Here is a 13340-nt window from a genome sequence, read left to right as displayed (position 1 = left end):
GACAAGTTTGAATTATGGTGATCATCTGACTAAAGACTTTGTATCTTATGAGTTGAGTTTGAATTATGGTGATCATCTGTCTAAAGACTTGTATCTTATGAGCTATCTTAGAAACTAAATGTAGGAGGGTTAGAATAGATATTTCTTTTTGTTTGGAAACTAAAAATGAGAATTGATGTGACAATTGACTAGCGATGTCCATCGAGTGGGACGAAGATGGGGAAGTCTTCTCGTCCTCATTTCTGCCACCTACTTCATTTTCTATTCACGAAATTCTCTATTTATGTTTGCGAGAATTTCTTAGGTAGGAAATTTGCAAGGATCAAGGTCCCCATAGGTAATTTTTCTTCGGTTTTTATTCTTTGAGAAACTAAAAATGAGAATTGATGTGATAATTGACTAGAGATGTCCAGTGGGTCGAAGATGGGGAAGCCTTTTCGTCCCCATTCTTGCCACCTACTTTATTCTCCATCCCACAAAATTCTTCATTTATGGTTGCAGGAATTCTTTGCGCTAGAAATTTGCAAGGATCAGGTTTTCCGTAGGTAATTTTTCTTCGGTTTTTATTCTTTGAGAAACTAAAAACGAGAATTGATGTGATAATTGACGGGAGATTTCCATAGAGTGGGCAAAGATGGGGAAGCCCTCTCATCCCCATTCTTGCCACCTACTTCATTTCCATCCCACAAAGTTCCCCGTTTTTGTTTGCGGGAATTCCTGCACCAGAAATTTGCAAGGATCCGATTCTGCGGTAATTTTTCTTTGCTACATCTCTACCGTAACTCAAATTTTAATATTAAAAGGGGTGGAATAGGGATGAAAAATATAATCTAGTCTCGAGCCTCACCCTTTCGTTCCTCACCGATAACCATTCTCCACTCATTGATTTACGAGATATGAATGTTAAAATTCTAGGATTCAATTAGATATAAAAGTAAAATTTATATCTACTATTAATTAAAATTTAAATTTTTTGAATTTGTTGATTCCCTCCTAATTAATTTTTTTTAGTTCTAAATTTTTTAATTTTTATGTATTTGTTGTTAGGCCAATTTTTATATTATTTTAATGAAAATTCCTTCTATCTTTTAAACAAAAATTTCAAACGTAAAATAAAAAATTTCAAAAGTGTAAAAGACAAATTCTTGGAAAATAAATAAATAAATAAACAAACCGGAAAATGGAAAAAATGAGAGAAAAAAAAAGTCATGGGTCGGACCGGTCGGTTTGATTGAACCGGACGAAAAATGTGGACGGCGGACAATTTTACCCTTTTTACAAATTCCTTAATTTTACAGAGAAAAATAAAATAAAAAAAGTTTTGGGTGTGAAGAGAGATAGACAAACAGTGAGAAGAAGGAAGAGAAAAGCTTCTTCTTCTTCTTCTCGCTTCTTTGCAACCAACTCCCACCATTTTGTTTCTGTTCTAACCTTACAGCAAGAAAGCTTCACTTCCAGTCACTTCTTCATCTCTGTAAGCCTACAATTCACTCCACTTTCCCTTTTACTCAATTTCAATTTCGATCTCTTCTGTTTTTTCCTTCAATTTCATCTCCCAAACCCTTCAATTCATGCTCCCCTTCTGTTTTTCTGATTTGGTTCGTGTATTCTGATCGATTTTGTTTGTGATTTTCATCGTTTCTCCTCTTCTGCAACTCAGTGTTTCGTGCTAGGGTTTTTGACATCTCGATGTGGTGTTAGGGTTTTCGGCCTTCCCTCGATTTTCTGGAATTTTGGGATTTCGATTCTGTTTCTGCTGCTCTATTTCTTCGAAGAATCTGGAATTTTTGTACTGTTTGGATTCTTTTGTTTCGTTTTTGTAGTGGATCAAACGTATGAGATATGCTTTGATTCTTTGATGAGTTTGAGGTTTTTTCTTTTGGCTGGATTTGAGGGGGCAATGCTTGAATAGACGTTTGAGAATTTGCCGGTTTTGAGCAGTTCTGGTTAGAGTAATTGGTTAGATAGTGTGATGTCTATGAACAATATTAATAATAACCCACCGAAGAGCCTTGGGGGGGTTTCTTCATCGCCTTTTGGAAATTCTGGGATAATTCCGCCATCTATGGCTGCAAATTCCTCATTTCCACAGCCGCAAGCTCAATCTCAATTAGGAGCTGGGTTTCAAACTCCATTTCAGCTAACCCCTGCTCAGGCTTTGGCCCAAGCTCAGTTAAAGGCTCATGCCCAAGCTCAAGCACAAGCAGCTCACGCCCAGTTTCAAGCTCATTTACAAGCACAAGGGCTATCCCTAACTCAGAGCCAGGCTATTGGTGGTGGGAACATGGGTTCTCCTTTGCAGGGGTTTTCCACACCTGGCCTTGCAGGTGTGAAGCGAATTCCTCAAAAGCCACCGGTTCGACCGCCTATTCTTTCCCCTGCTACCCCGTTTTCACCGTTGAAAACAATGGAACTTACTCCCGCTGCTCGGAAAAAGAAACAGAAACTACCTGAGAAGCAGCTTCAAGATAAAGTTGCTGCTATCTTACCAGAGTCTGCTCTCTACACTCAGCTGCTTGAGTTCGAGTCTCGTGTCGATGCTGCACTTGCAAGAAAGAAAGTTGATATCCATGAAGCACTTAAAAACCCGCCTTGCATTCAGAAAACTCTTCGGATTTATGTCTTCAACACATTTGCAAATCAAGTTAATACAATTCCCAGAAAACCAAATGCCGATCCTCCTACCTGGACCCTTAAGATAATAGGTAGGATTTTGGAAGATGGGATCGATCCGGATCATCCCGGGGTGGTACAAAGATCAAATCCTTTGTACCCAAAATTTTCAGCTTTCTTCAAGAGAGTAACCATTTCCTTGGACCAGAGGTTATATCCAGATAGTCATATCATAGTATGGGAAAATGCTCGGTCGCCTGCACCGAATGAGGGCTTTGAGGTGAAGAGAAAAGGGGATAAAGAATTTTCGGTCAACATTCGGTTAGAAATGAATTATATTCCAGAGAAATTCAAGCTATCACCTGCTTTAATGGAAGTTCTTGGTATTGAAGTCGATACTCGCCCGAGAATAATAGCTGCAATCTGGCATTATGTAAAGGCTAGGAAACTTCAGAATCCCAATGATCCGTCTATCTTTCATTGTGATCAACCTCTTCAGAAGGTATTTGGGGAAGACAAGATGAAATTCACCATGGTTTCACAGAGAATATCACAACATTTGTTCCCTCCGCAGCCTATACATTTGGAGCATAAGATTAAGCTTTCAGGGAATAGTCCAGTGGGTACAGCATGTTATGATGTGTTGGTTGATGTGCCTTTTCCAATTCACAGGGAATTGTCTGCTCTATTAGCCAATGCAGAGAAGAACAAGGAGATTGATGCGTGTGATGAAGCAATATGTACAGCTATAAGAAAAATTCATGAGCATCGACGAAGACGAGCATTTTTCCTTGGGTTCAGTCAGTCACCGGTGGAGTTTATTGATGCCCTAATTGACTCTCAAAGCAAGGATCTTAAACTTCTTGCAGGTGAAGGTAGCCGAAATCCTGAAAAGGAGCGCCGGTCGGATTTCTTCCATCAACCATGGTAAATTTCTTCTCAATTCCAACTGCTTTTTATACTTCTTATCCTTGTATTCATTCTTTAACAATTCATACCGTTAAGTGGATTTATAACTAGACTATAACAGCCTAGGCCCACCGCTAGTCGACATTGTCTTCTTTGGGCTTTCTCTTTCAGGCTTCCCCTCAAAGTATTAAAATGCGTGTGCTAGGGAGAGGTTTCCACACCCTTATAAATAATGTTTCATTCTCCTCCCCCAACCGATGTGGGATCTCACAATCCACCCCCCTTCGAGGCCTAGCGTCCTCGCTGAACTCGTTCCTGTCTCCAATCGATGTGGGTTCCCTATTCCACCTCCCTTCGAGGCCCAACGTCCTTGCTAGCACACCGCCTCGTGTACACCCCCATTTGAGGCTCAGCCTCCTTGCAGGCACATCGCCCGATGTCTGGCTCTGATACCATTTATAAGAGTCCAAGTCACTACTAGTAGATATTATCCTCTTTGGGCTTTCCCTTTTGGGCTTCCCTTCCACTCAAGGTTTTAAAACGTGTCTATTAGGGAGAGGTTTCCACACCCTTATAAAGAATGTTTTGTTCTCCTCTCCAACCGAGGTGAGATCTCACGTAGACACACACATATATGTGTTTGTATATATAAAACCATTAAGGCTCCATTTAAACGTGTTGTTTTTGGTTTTCTATTTTTGAAAATTAAGCTTATTAACATTACGACTTCCCAATTTTCGTACTTTTTACCTACTTAAAATGTTCTAAAAATCAAGCCAAATTTTGAAAACAAGGAAAAGTACCTTGTAAAAACTTGATTTTGTTTATGAAATTTGGCTTAGAATTCAAACTCGTTTTTTAAGCAAATTGAAAAGTTTACCGTAGCGGGCATAATTTTCAAAAATAGAAAACCGAAAATGGCTATGAAAGGCCAAACTTTTACATTCCACACTGATGGCTGTGTTTGGATTGGACCTGAAAAGATATATCCCTAACTTCCTCCCTTCTCTGTATCTGTTTCAAAAGTTATGCTATATGTTGTGTTCTTTATCTCTTTTCTCAAAAGATATTATTCTTCCAGCTTTTAGCCATCCCTTTCCAACAGAATTTTCAATGGGTTAAAAATTCTAGTATGGGGATTATTACCTGTTATATATTCCTTTTATCATTTTGAGCTCGAATTTTAAGGTTCATGGTTGATTAAACAGGGTTGAAGATGCTGTCATCCGGTACATAAATCAAAAGCCAACTGCAGGAAGTGAAGCACCTGGAAGTACATGACTGTGATCGTGTTGAGCTGCTATCGATTGCCATTTTTAGATACCTGTATGACCGACACCCTTTAGTTTATTAGTGAACACCCGATCATTGCGAACGCTTCCTTGACGCATATGGTATGTGAATTCCGAAAAACATGCTCCTTAGTTCAAACGGGCATTGATGAAAATGCTTCATGAACAACATATGGTTTCTTCAGTCATTTTCTTAGAGCATCCTTCGTTGTAGAATGGAATGTTTCTTGTAGTAGAATCTGCAACCATATAAAGTTTAGATTTTTTTTGTTAGAGCATCACGTTTCTTGAAAATTCGAGCTCGTCGATCTGTTTCTCGATTAGATCAAAACCATTTGTTTTTTTTTATTTATATGTGAAGATTTTCTCCAAATTGTTTAATAGCTGAGATCTTCTTTGGAAGTTGATCAAGAGACCACCATGAGGTTGTGATTCAGCCATGTCTGTTCAAGCCATTATGATTTTTGTGATGTCCTACATTGGTTGGGGAAGAGAACAAAACATTATTTATAAGGGTGTGGAAACTTCCCCAAGCCTTGAGGGGAAGTCCTCCCCGAAAGGAAAAGCCAAAGAGGACAATATCTGTTAGCGACGAGTCTGGGTTGTTACAAATGGTATCAGAGCTAAACACCGGATGATGTGTTAGCCTTTGTGCTATTCTCCGAAGGGGGTAGACACGAGGGGGTGTGCTAGTAAGGACGTTGGGCCCCGAAGGAGGTAAATTTGGTAGCGGCCTCACATCGATGGTAGAAAGGAACAAGTACCAGCGATGATGCTGGGCCTCGAAAGGAGGTGGATTGTGATGTCCCATATTGGTTGGAGAGGAGAACAAAACATCCCGTGTGGAAACCTTTCTCTCGTTTCAAAGTCTTGAGGGGAAGCTCGAAAGGGAAAGCAAAGTAGACAATATCTGCTAGCGATGGGTCTTAGTCGTTACAATTTTGTTTAGTAAACAATTCTGGACTTGAATGAGTTTTTTATTTATTTCATAATATTTCATAATATTATTGTGAATTTATTATAAGAAAATGGAAATGGTGAAATTAAGAACTGTTCTTGGTTTCTGAATTCATGTATGTTTTTCAACACTGTTGTCCGTCAGTTCTGTGTTGGAATCGTTTGAATTGACTCTTCTTCTGATTGTTTAAATTGGGAATTTTGTATGTTTTGAATTCTCTCTCTTTCTCTTTCTCTTTCTCTCTCCTCTGAAACAGAACTTTGAAGCCGCCGGCCATGTGTGCCGTTAGCAGCGGCACAAACACAGGGTCGTTGGAGGCGGTGGCGGCGATGGGTTTGATTCTGAATTGACTGAGGATTGAAGCGACCACATACTTCATCTGAATGAAAGCCATCTCTTTACCTAAACACACCCTTGGCCCGGCTTGAAATATTGGAAACTTGTACGGACTCACTAATTTCACGCCTCTTCTCCGTCCACGACCCTCTGGTTCTAGCAGCCATCGGCTCGGCTTGAACTCGAACCGATCCTTTCCCCATACTGCCTCCATCCTACTCTTCTCCGTCCACGACCCTCTGGCTCTAGCAGCCATCGGCTCGGCTTGAACTCGAACCAATCCTTTCCCCATACTGCCTCCATCCTACCCATCCCATATGGGAAATATGTCACTTTTGTCTCCAGCCTGAACTGGAGTCCCGTCGGGCAACCAGTCATTGACAATGGCATGCTTGGAATCCCATGGGACTGGGACTGGCGGATAGAGTCTCATGGTTTCGCAAAGGCATGCCTTGAGAAATTTGAGCTCCTCGAGAGATTTATAATCAAATTTCTTTTCGAGTATCAAAGTTGATTCAAGGTCTATCTCTTCTACTAATGGTTTCTCAACATTGGAGTGGTGGGTGAGTAGCCAAAAGAGCCCTGTCATGGCAGCCAATGTCATGTCTCGACCTGCCATGATGAAGCTTATGGCCATGTCTCGAATTATCTTGTCGTCGTGGCCAACGGAGATCAACCTAACAAAATGTAGGTTTAGTTCATGTTCAATAATCAATTAAAGAATACTAAAAATTTCGACCACATCAACAAATCAAGAAATCAGAAATTCAAACCTCTATTTTATCTAGTTGAACACTTAATTTTACTCAATTTGATGGCTAATTCACCCTTTTTAATAAAAGAATTAAAAAGAAAGATAAACTTATTTATTTTTCACCACAAATCATTCAAATTGGGAAGATGGGAGAACGTACCATAACTAAAAACTTCCCACGAGCAAAACCAGTCCTATTCAATCACAACTGTATAATTCTCCCCTTGTATATAATGCTCCGACTGTACGTACCTCAAATTCTCAAAACTTTCACAAATGATTCAATTAGTAGTCTTAAAAACCGATTTTAAATGAAATTAAGTGAAAATAGATATGAATCACAAATTGTGAATGTTTGATTAATCCACCACACCCAAATGGTGGTGAGAGTTCTCTTATTTATAATCATTTACAGAATACAGAAATAAGGTAAATTACAAATAATAAGAAAATAGCGATAAAAAGAAAGAATAATAAATGAATACAATATATTTGCATTTAGTAAAAGGGAAAATATGGTAACCCGTAATGTAAGGCAAATATCAAGATATTTGCCTTATAATGAACGGTCAACTATCCTTAACACCCCCCCGCAAGCTGAGCGTCGGATTTGAACGAACATGAAGCTTGGATCTGAAAAATTCAAAGAGAGGTCGAGAAATACTCTTTGTGAAGATGTCAGCAACTTGGAGATGAGAGGGTACATATTGTGTACGAAGTTTGCCAGCGATAACAAGTTCTCGAAGGAAATGATAATCTAGTTCAACATGCTTGGCCCGCTTGTGAGAAACAGAATTAGAGCTCAAAAAAATAGCACTTTTGTTGTCACATAAGAGTAAGGGCTGCGGTGAAATAGGGACCTTGAGGTCATGCAAAAGATGCGTAACCCAAAGAAGTTCAGCAGCAGTTGTGGCAAAAGCACGATACTCAGATTCACAGCTGGAGCGTGATACAGTAGGTTGCTTTTTGGCACTCCAAGAAATGAGATTGTTACCAAGATAAATAGAATAGCCGGATGTAGAACGACGAGTATCGGGACAACCAGCCCAGTCAGCATCCGAATAAGCGACTAGCGTACTAGGAACAGTGGATGGACGAAAGATAAGACCAAAGTGGAGTGTTCCTTTGACATAGCGAAGAATACGTTTGACAGCAAGAAAGTGATCTGCAGTAGGGGCATGCAAGAATTGACTGACAGAATTGACAGCATAGGCAATATCTGGACGCGTGATAGTCAAGTACTGAAGGGCGCCAACAAGAGATCTGTAGAGAGTAGGATCAGAGAAAGGAGAACCATCAGCAGTCAGGTGTTGAGAAACAACCATGGGAGTGTGAACTGGTTTGCTATCGAGCAACTGAGCACGAGTAAGAATATCTCGAGCATATTTTAACTGACTGATAAAGAGACCATCAGGAGTGGGTGAAGCTTCAAGACCAAGAAAGTAACTGAGAGAACCCAAATCTTTGGTAGCAAACTCAGAATGAAGCTTGCGAGTAAAGCTGTTAATAAGAGATGAGTTGTTGCCGGTAACAATAATGTCATCAACATAAAGAAGCAAATAGATAAGGTTAGATTGCTGATGAAAGACAAAAAGTGACGTGTCAGCGCGACTACAAGAAAACCCAAGTGTGAGAAGAAATGAGCTAAAACGCTGAAACCAAGCACGAGGAGCTTGCTTTAAGCCATAGAGAGCTTTCTTTAATAGACAAACATGCATAGGAAATCGAGGATCAACATACCCAGGAGGTTGTTCCATATGAACACGTTCAATAAGCGTTCCATTGAGAAAAGCATTCTTGACATCAAGTTGTCGAAGAGGCCATTTATTTGCGACTGCAATAGAAAGCACAACACGGACAGTGGTAGCTTTGACAACCGGACTGAAAGTGTCAGTGTAGTCAAGACCAGGAACCTGAGTATAACCTTTGGCAACGAGACGAGCCTTGAAACGCTCGACGGATCCATCGGGCAAATATTTAATACGAAACACTCATTTAGAGCCCACGATGTTGGTGTTGGCAGGGCGAGGAACCAAAGTCCAAGTATCATTTTGTTGTAACGCTCGAATTTCTTCATCCATGGCAGCCACCCAAGCAGGATTCTTAGCCGCAGATTTGAATCCTTTTGGCTCAGTGGATGCAAGAAGAGCAGAGAGAAGTCCAGATGAGCCCAACATACCAAGATTTGCTGGATGACGAGTCTTGAATATACCAGCTTTGGCTCGTGTGATCATAGGATGAGTGCCCAAAGAAGAGAAATCAACAGGAGGTTCAATAGAGGTTGAATTAGAAGTCGAGGGTGGCAAAGTGGAACCTGCAAGAGAAGTATCAACCTGCACAGACTCATCTACAAGATCAGAACAAATATCACACGGGGATGAACTGGATTGAGGAATGTGCGGTGATGAAGTGGTAGGGGGGGATGAATCAATATGATGAAGATGTGGTTCTAAGAAATTTGAAATAGGAATAGTGAAAAGAGGTTGGGCTTGGGAGCTAGGGATAGCAGGAAAGTGAGTTTCATCAAATTGAGCATGGCAGGTGATATATAGCTTAGTGGTGGCGGGATCAAGACAGCGGAACCCTTTATGAACAGGACTATAACCCAAAAAATACAAGGAATGCTGCGGGGAGAAAGCTTGTTAGGCATATAATCACGCAAATAAGGATAAACACGACAACCAAAGGGATGAAAATTGTCATAATGTGGAGTGTAGCCATAAAGGAGTTCAAAGGGTGACTTACCTCCAAGAAGTGGAGTAGGCAACCGGTTGATAATATAAGCTGCAGTGCTGAAGGCGTCAACCCAAAAACGAGGAGAAAGATGAGAGTGAACGAGAAGGGCCAAGCCAGTCTCAGTCACATGACGATGTTTTCTCTCAACACGACCATTTTGAGCAGGTGTATATGGACAAGAGAGTTAATGGTGGATGCCAGAATTACGTAAATGAGTTTTGAAACAAGTACTAGTAAATTCGGTACCACCATCGCTTTGAAATACCTTGATACGAGAAGAATATTGATTTTCCACAAATTTTTGAAATTGAAGAAAAATATCAAAAAAATCAGATTTAAATTTTAAAGGGTAAAACCAAGTGAATCGAGAATAATCATCAATAAAAATAGCATAATAAAGAAAACCCGAATTTGATTTGACGGGAGAACCCCAAAGATCACAATGAATAAGATCTAACACATGAGACGACCTACGTTCATTGCGGGAATAAGGCAATCGATGGCTTTTCGCATGCTGACAAGTATTACATAATGATGGAGAAGGCAATAAAGACGTAAGAGAAAGATGGCCTTTTTTATTTAAAAAAGAAATAACAGAATGATTCACATGACCCAGACGAGCATGCCATAAATCATATGAAGCACGTAAAGATTTTTTTTTAAGGGCTGAAATAAAAGCAGAGTTGCCGCGCTCCAGCACATATAGCCCTCCATCTCTTTTACCGGTTGCCACCACCCTTCCTGTTTGATGATTCTGGATAGTAATAAGATTATTAGTAAATGTAACGGAGAGAGGAAAATCAGACGTTAATTTACTTATGGAAAGAAGATTTTTAGTGAGGTGAGGGACAATAGGGTGGAGCCGAAGAGTAATCAATCGGCTCCGCCTGCAGCAGCCATGAAGACTGCCCCTGCAGCGTCAAAGCCAGCAGGGGTGGTGGAGAAGAAGATTAGAGGATTCAAAAGCCATTGAAAAGAAAGGATCGGGGTTGTTAAACCGAGAGGGCTCTGATACCATGTGAATGTTTGATTAATCCACCACACCCAAATGGTGGTGAGAGTTCTCTTATTTATAATCATTTACAGAATACAGAAATAAGGTAAATTACAAATAATAAGGAAATAGCGATAAAAGGAAAGAATAATAAATGAATACAATATATTTGCATTTAGTAAAAGGGAAAATATGGTAACCCGTAATGTAAGGCAAATATCTAGATATTTGCCTTATAATGAACGGTCAACTATCCTTAACACAAATAAACAATCTAAATATGTGTCTAAAAATGTTAAGTGATATAATCAATAAACTATTTCTTTTCAAATTGAAGAGAGGACTACGTACCATTTGCTCGAATAAAGCCAATCCTCTTCAATCACAACGGTATAATTCTCCCCTTGTATACATTGCTCCAGTTGTACGTGCCTCAAATTCTCCCGATCTAAAACGTTATCACGAAAAGGAAGAAAGAATCAGGCCATATGGCAATAAGCCAAGAAAGACCCCAAAAGGTCACTTTCACGTGAACTTTCTCTCTTTACCTCAAAATCATTTTATACCAAATCCAAAGGGAAGTTTCCTTTCCCATTTATCATCCATTTGAATTCCCATCTACCGACATTTGGATGGCCGAGGCCAAGTGGAAAGGCACGTGATTGGTCGTACTTCCACATTCATTAAAAGCTCTATCTCTTCACATTACCCACTCGAAATAGCTGTCTGCCTTTGGAAACTCTCAAGTCAACGCCTTCACTTTTTCTCCACACTACAATGGCTTTGCAGTTCCCTTCTCCTTCTTCCTCCAACCAACCATGGCGCCTGCCGGAAACCCTGCTCCTCCTCCTCCTCCTTTCCGCCGGAGTAACCTCCAGAGGTAAAACCATCAGCCATTTGTTCATATTCCCATAAAAAAATTTAGATTTCAAGTGATTGGAAGATTTGAAGATAGTCTGAGTATATATATGTCTTACCCAGTTCAGCTAAAGACAGCTATCTTGTCTCCTCTGACATTGTCTCTGTTCTTTTTTCAGAACTTTTGAAGAATTCAGATTTTGAATCTCCGCCGTCAAACCTGCCGGAGAATTCAAACAAAACATCGGTGAAACTGAACGAAAACAGCACAATTCCAGGATGGACATTTCAGGGGACGGGTGAGTACATAACAGTAAGCGAAAACATTTCATTGCCAGAAAAAGGACATGCTATTTTGTTGGGTGAAGATGGAAGAATCAACCAGACCTTCATAGCCGATGTAGACTTTTTGAATTACCTGCTGACCTTCGCACTGGCTCCTGGCGGTCAGAATTGTTCATCTACAGCTCCATTGCTAGTCTCTGCACCAGATAGTGATGCGATGTTTACCTTTAGCCAGCATTATGGGAAGGAGACATGGGAGGTCCATGGCGTTTTTCTGGGTAGCTGGGGAGATGAAGAGCCTGTAAACCTGAAAATTGGAAGTCAAGCTAATGACTCTACTCCAGCCTGTTGGCCTGTAATTGACTCACTTCATATCAAGACAATGGGTGTAGTGATGCCAGATAGTGGTAAGTAGATTTTCTAAGATCCTCAAAATGTGAGTTAAGACAGGTTTGTTAGGAATCACGACTCTCCACAATAGTATGATATTGTTCACTTTGAGCATAAGCTCTCGTGGCTTTACTTTTGACTTCCCCAAAAAGCCTCATACCAATGGAGATGTATTCCTTACTTATAAACTCAGGATCATTCCATCCATTAACCAATGTGTGACTCCCTCCCAACAATTCTCAACAATCTTCCTTTCAAACAAAGTACACTATAGAGCCTTCCCTAAAGTTCATGGAGCCCTTGAACAGCCTCCCCTTAACCAAGGCTTGACTCCTTCTCTAGAGTTCTCGAACAAAGTACACCCTTTGTTCGACACTTGAAGTTAAAGGCATGACTTTAATACCATGTTAGGAATCACGATTCTCCACAATGATATGATATTGTCCATTTTGAGTATAAACTCTCATGGCTTTGCTTTTGGCTTCCCCAAAAGGCCTCGTATCAATGAAAATGTATTCTTTACTTATAAACCCATAATCATTGGCGGATTAGTGTCGGTAAGAAAACTTCTTACTACTACTTTTGATTGATGCAGGAAACTTAGTAGTCAATGGAGGATTCGAATTCGGCCCCGATTTTCTCGAAAGCGTGGAAGGAGGAGTTCTACTTGATACAGTTCCTACTCCTCTCTTTTCACCACTAGCACAGTGGGCTATACTGGGGACAGTCAGATACATAAATTCAAAACACTTCTTTGTTCCACGAGGAAATGCTGCAGTAGAGCTGATATCTGGAGCTTCATCAGGAGTTCAAGCAGCAGTGAAACTCCAGGCAGGCTCATATACCTTGACTTTCACGCTCGGCGATGCTAACGATTCGTGCGAAGCTAAATTTCTTGTCGGAGTACAAGCTGGATCGGGGTCGCAGAATTTCACGTTGGAGAGCAACGGAACAGGTTCGGCTGTAAAATTCTCCATGCCATTCAATGCAGCTCCTGATTATAGTACAATCACTTTCCTTTGCTACACTACATCCAAAACAAAAGATGGAGACTTCTGTGGTCCAGTCATAGATGATGTATTTTTGCGTGCTTCTCATGGGCTCAGAATTTTAATGCCCTGGAAGACCTTGATTCCTCTGTGTTTGATTACAATTCTCTTTTTGCTCTGAGGAAAAAGTCCAGGAATTCTACATTTGACAAGTTAGGAGGCCTGT

At 40.4% G+C, this 13340-nt stretch overlaps 4 protein-coding genes across 5 annotated transcripts; 2 read left to right on the top strand and 2 right to left on the bottom strand.

The window, feature by feature from the left end:
• Positions 1-1339: 1339 nt before the first annotated feature.
• LOC111486650 (SWI/SNF complex component SNF12 homolog) lies at positions 1340-5012 on the top strand. Of its 2 annotated transcripts, none has more exons than XM_023133852.1 (4): positions 1340-1474; positions 1661-1869; positions 1969-3540; positions 4731-5012. In XM_023133852.1, the coding sequence occupies exons 2-4, from the start codon at positions 1859-1861 to the stop codon at positions 4801-4803; spliced, it is 1656 nt and encodes a 551-aa protein (XP_022989620.1). In that variant the 5' UTR covers positions 1340-1474; positions 1661-1858; the 3' UTR covers positions 4804-5012. The 2 variants fall into 2 exon arrangements, with proteins under 2 accessions (XP_022989620.1, XP_022989619.1); XM_023133851.1 differs by having other exon boundaries at positions 1356-1474; positions 1674-1869.
• Positions 5013-5896: 884 nt separating this feature from the next.
• Positions 5897-6400, bottom strand: LOC111486590 (cytochrome P450 94B1-like). Its single transcript, XM_023133759.1, has one exon. The coding sequence runs from the start codon at positions 6398-6400 to the stop codon at positions 5897-5899; it is 504 nt and encodes a 167-aa protein (XP_022989527.1).
• On the bottom strand, positions 6394-11210 carry LOC111486589 (cytochrome P450 94B3-like). The gene is made up of 3 exons (XM_023133758.1): positions 11159-11210; positions 10944-11040; positions 6394-6785 (listed from the first exon to the last, which is right to left on the bottom strand). The coding sequence occupies exons 1-3, from the start codon at positions 11208-11210 to the stop codon at positions 6413-6415; spliced, it is 522 nt and encodes a 173-aa protein (XP_022989526.1). The 3' UTR covers positions 6394-6412.
• A 104-nt stretch (positions 11211-11314) lies between these two features.
• On the top strand, positions 11315-13295 carry LOC111486588. Its single transcript, XM_023133757.1, has 3 exons — positions 11315-11472; positions 11630-12142; positions 12721-13295. The coding sequence occupies exons 1-3, from the start codon at positions 11370-11372 to the stop codon at positions 13293-13295; spliced, it is 1191 nt and encodes a 396-aa protein (XP_022989525.1). The 5' UTR covers positions 11315-11369.
• The last annotated feature ends 45 nt before the right edge of the window (positions 13296-13340 follow it).

Source organism: Cucurbita maxima, unplaced genomic scaffold (assembly GCF_002738345.1).
Source record: "Cucurbita maxima cultivar Rimu unplaced genomic scaffold, Cmax_1.0 Cma_Scf00011, whole genome shotgun sequence".
NCBI lineage: Eukaryota > Viridiplantae > Streptophyta > Magnoliopsida > Cucurbitales > Cucurbitaceae > Cucurbita > Cucurbita maxima.
This window is presented reverse-complemented; position numbering and strand designations above follow the sequence as displayed.

Bases quoted from the DNA above. Each gene is read 5' to 3' on its own strand.
- LOC111486589 (XM_023133758.1), bottom strand. From the start codon at position 11,210: ATGGGAATTCAAATGGATGATAAATGGGAAAGGAAACTTCCCTTTGGA. The intron at 11,041-11,158 runs GTATAAAATGAT...ATAACGTTTTAG, and splicing joins GAAACTTCCCTTTGGATTTG to ATCGGGAGAATTTGAGGCAC. The intron at 6,786-10,943 runs GTACGTAGTCCT...ACATTTTGTTAG, and splicing joins TGGCTTTATTCGAGCAAATG to GTTGATCTCCGTTGGCCACG.
- LOC111486650 (XM_023133852.1), top strand. The intron at 3,541-4,730 runs GTAAATTTCTTC...TTGATTAAACAG, and splicing joins GATTTCTTCCATCAACCATG to GGTTGAAGATGCTGTCATCC.
- LOC111486588 (XM_023133757.1), top strand. From the start codon at position 11,370: ATGGCTTTGCAGTTCCCTTCTCCTTCTTCCTCCAACCAACCATGGCGC. The intron at 11,473-11,629 runs GTAAAACCATCA...TTCTTTTTTCAG, and splicing joins CGCCGGAGTAACCTCCAGAG to AACTTTTGAAGAATTCAGAT. The intron at 12,143-12,720 runs GTAAGTAGATTT...TGATTGATGCAG, and splicing joins TGTAGTGATGCCAGATAGTG to GAAACTTAGTAGTCAATGGA.
- LOC111486590 (XM_023133759.1), bottom strand. From the start codon at position 6,400: ATGGGGAAAGGATTGGTTCGAGTTCAAGCCGAGCCGATGGCTGCTAGA.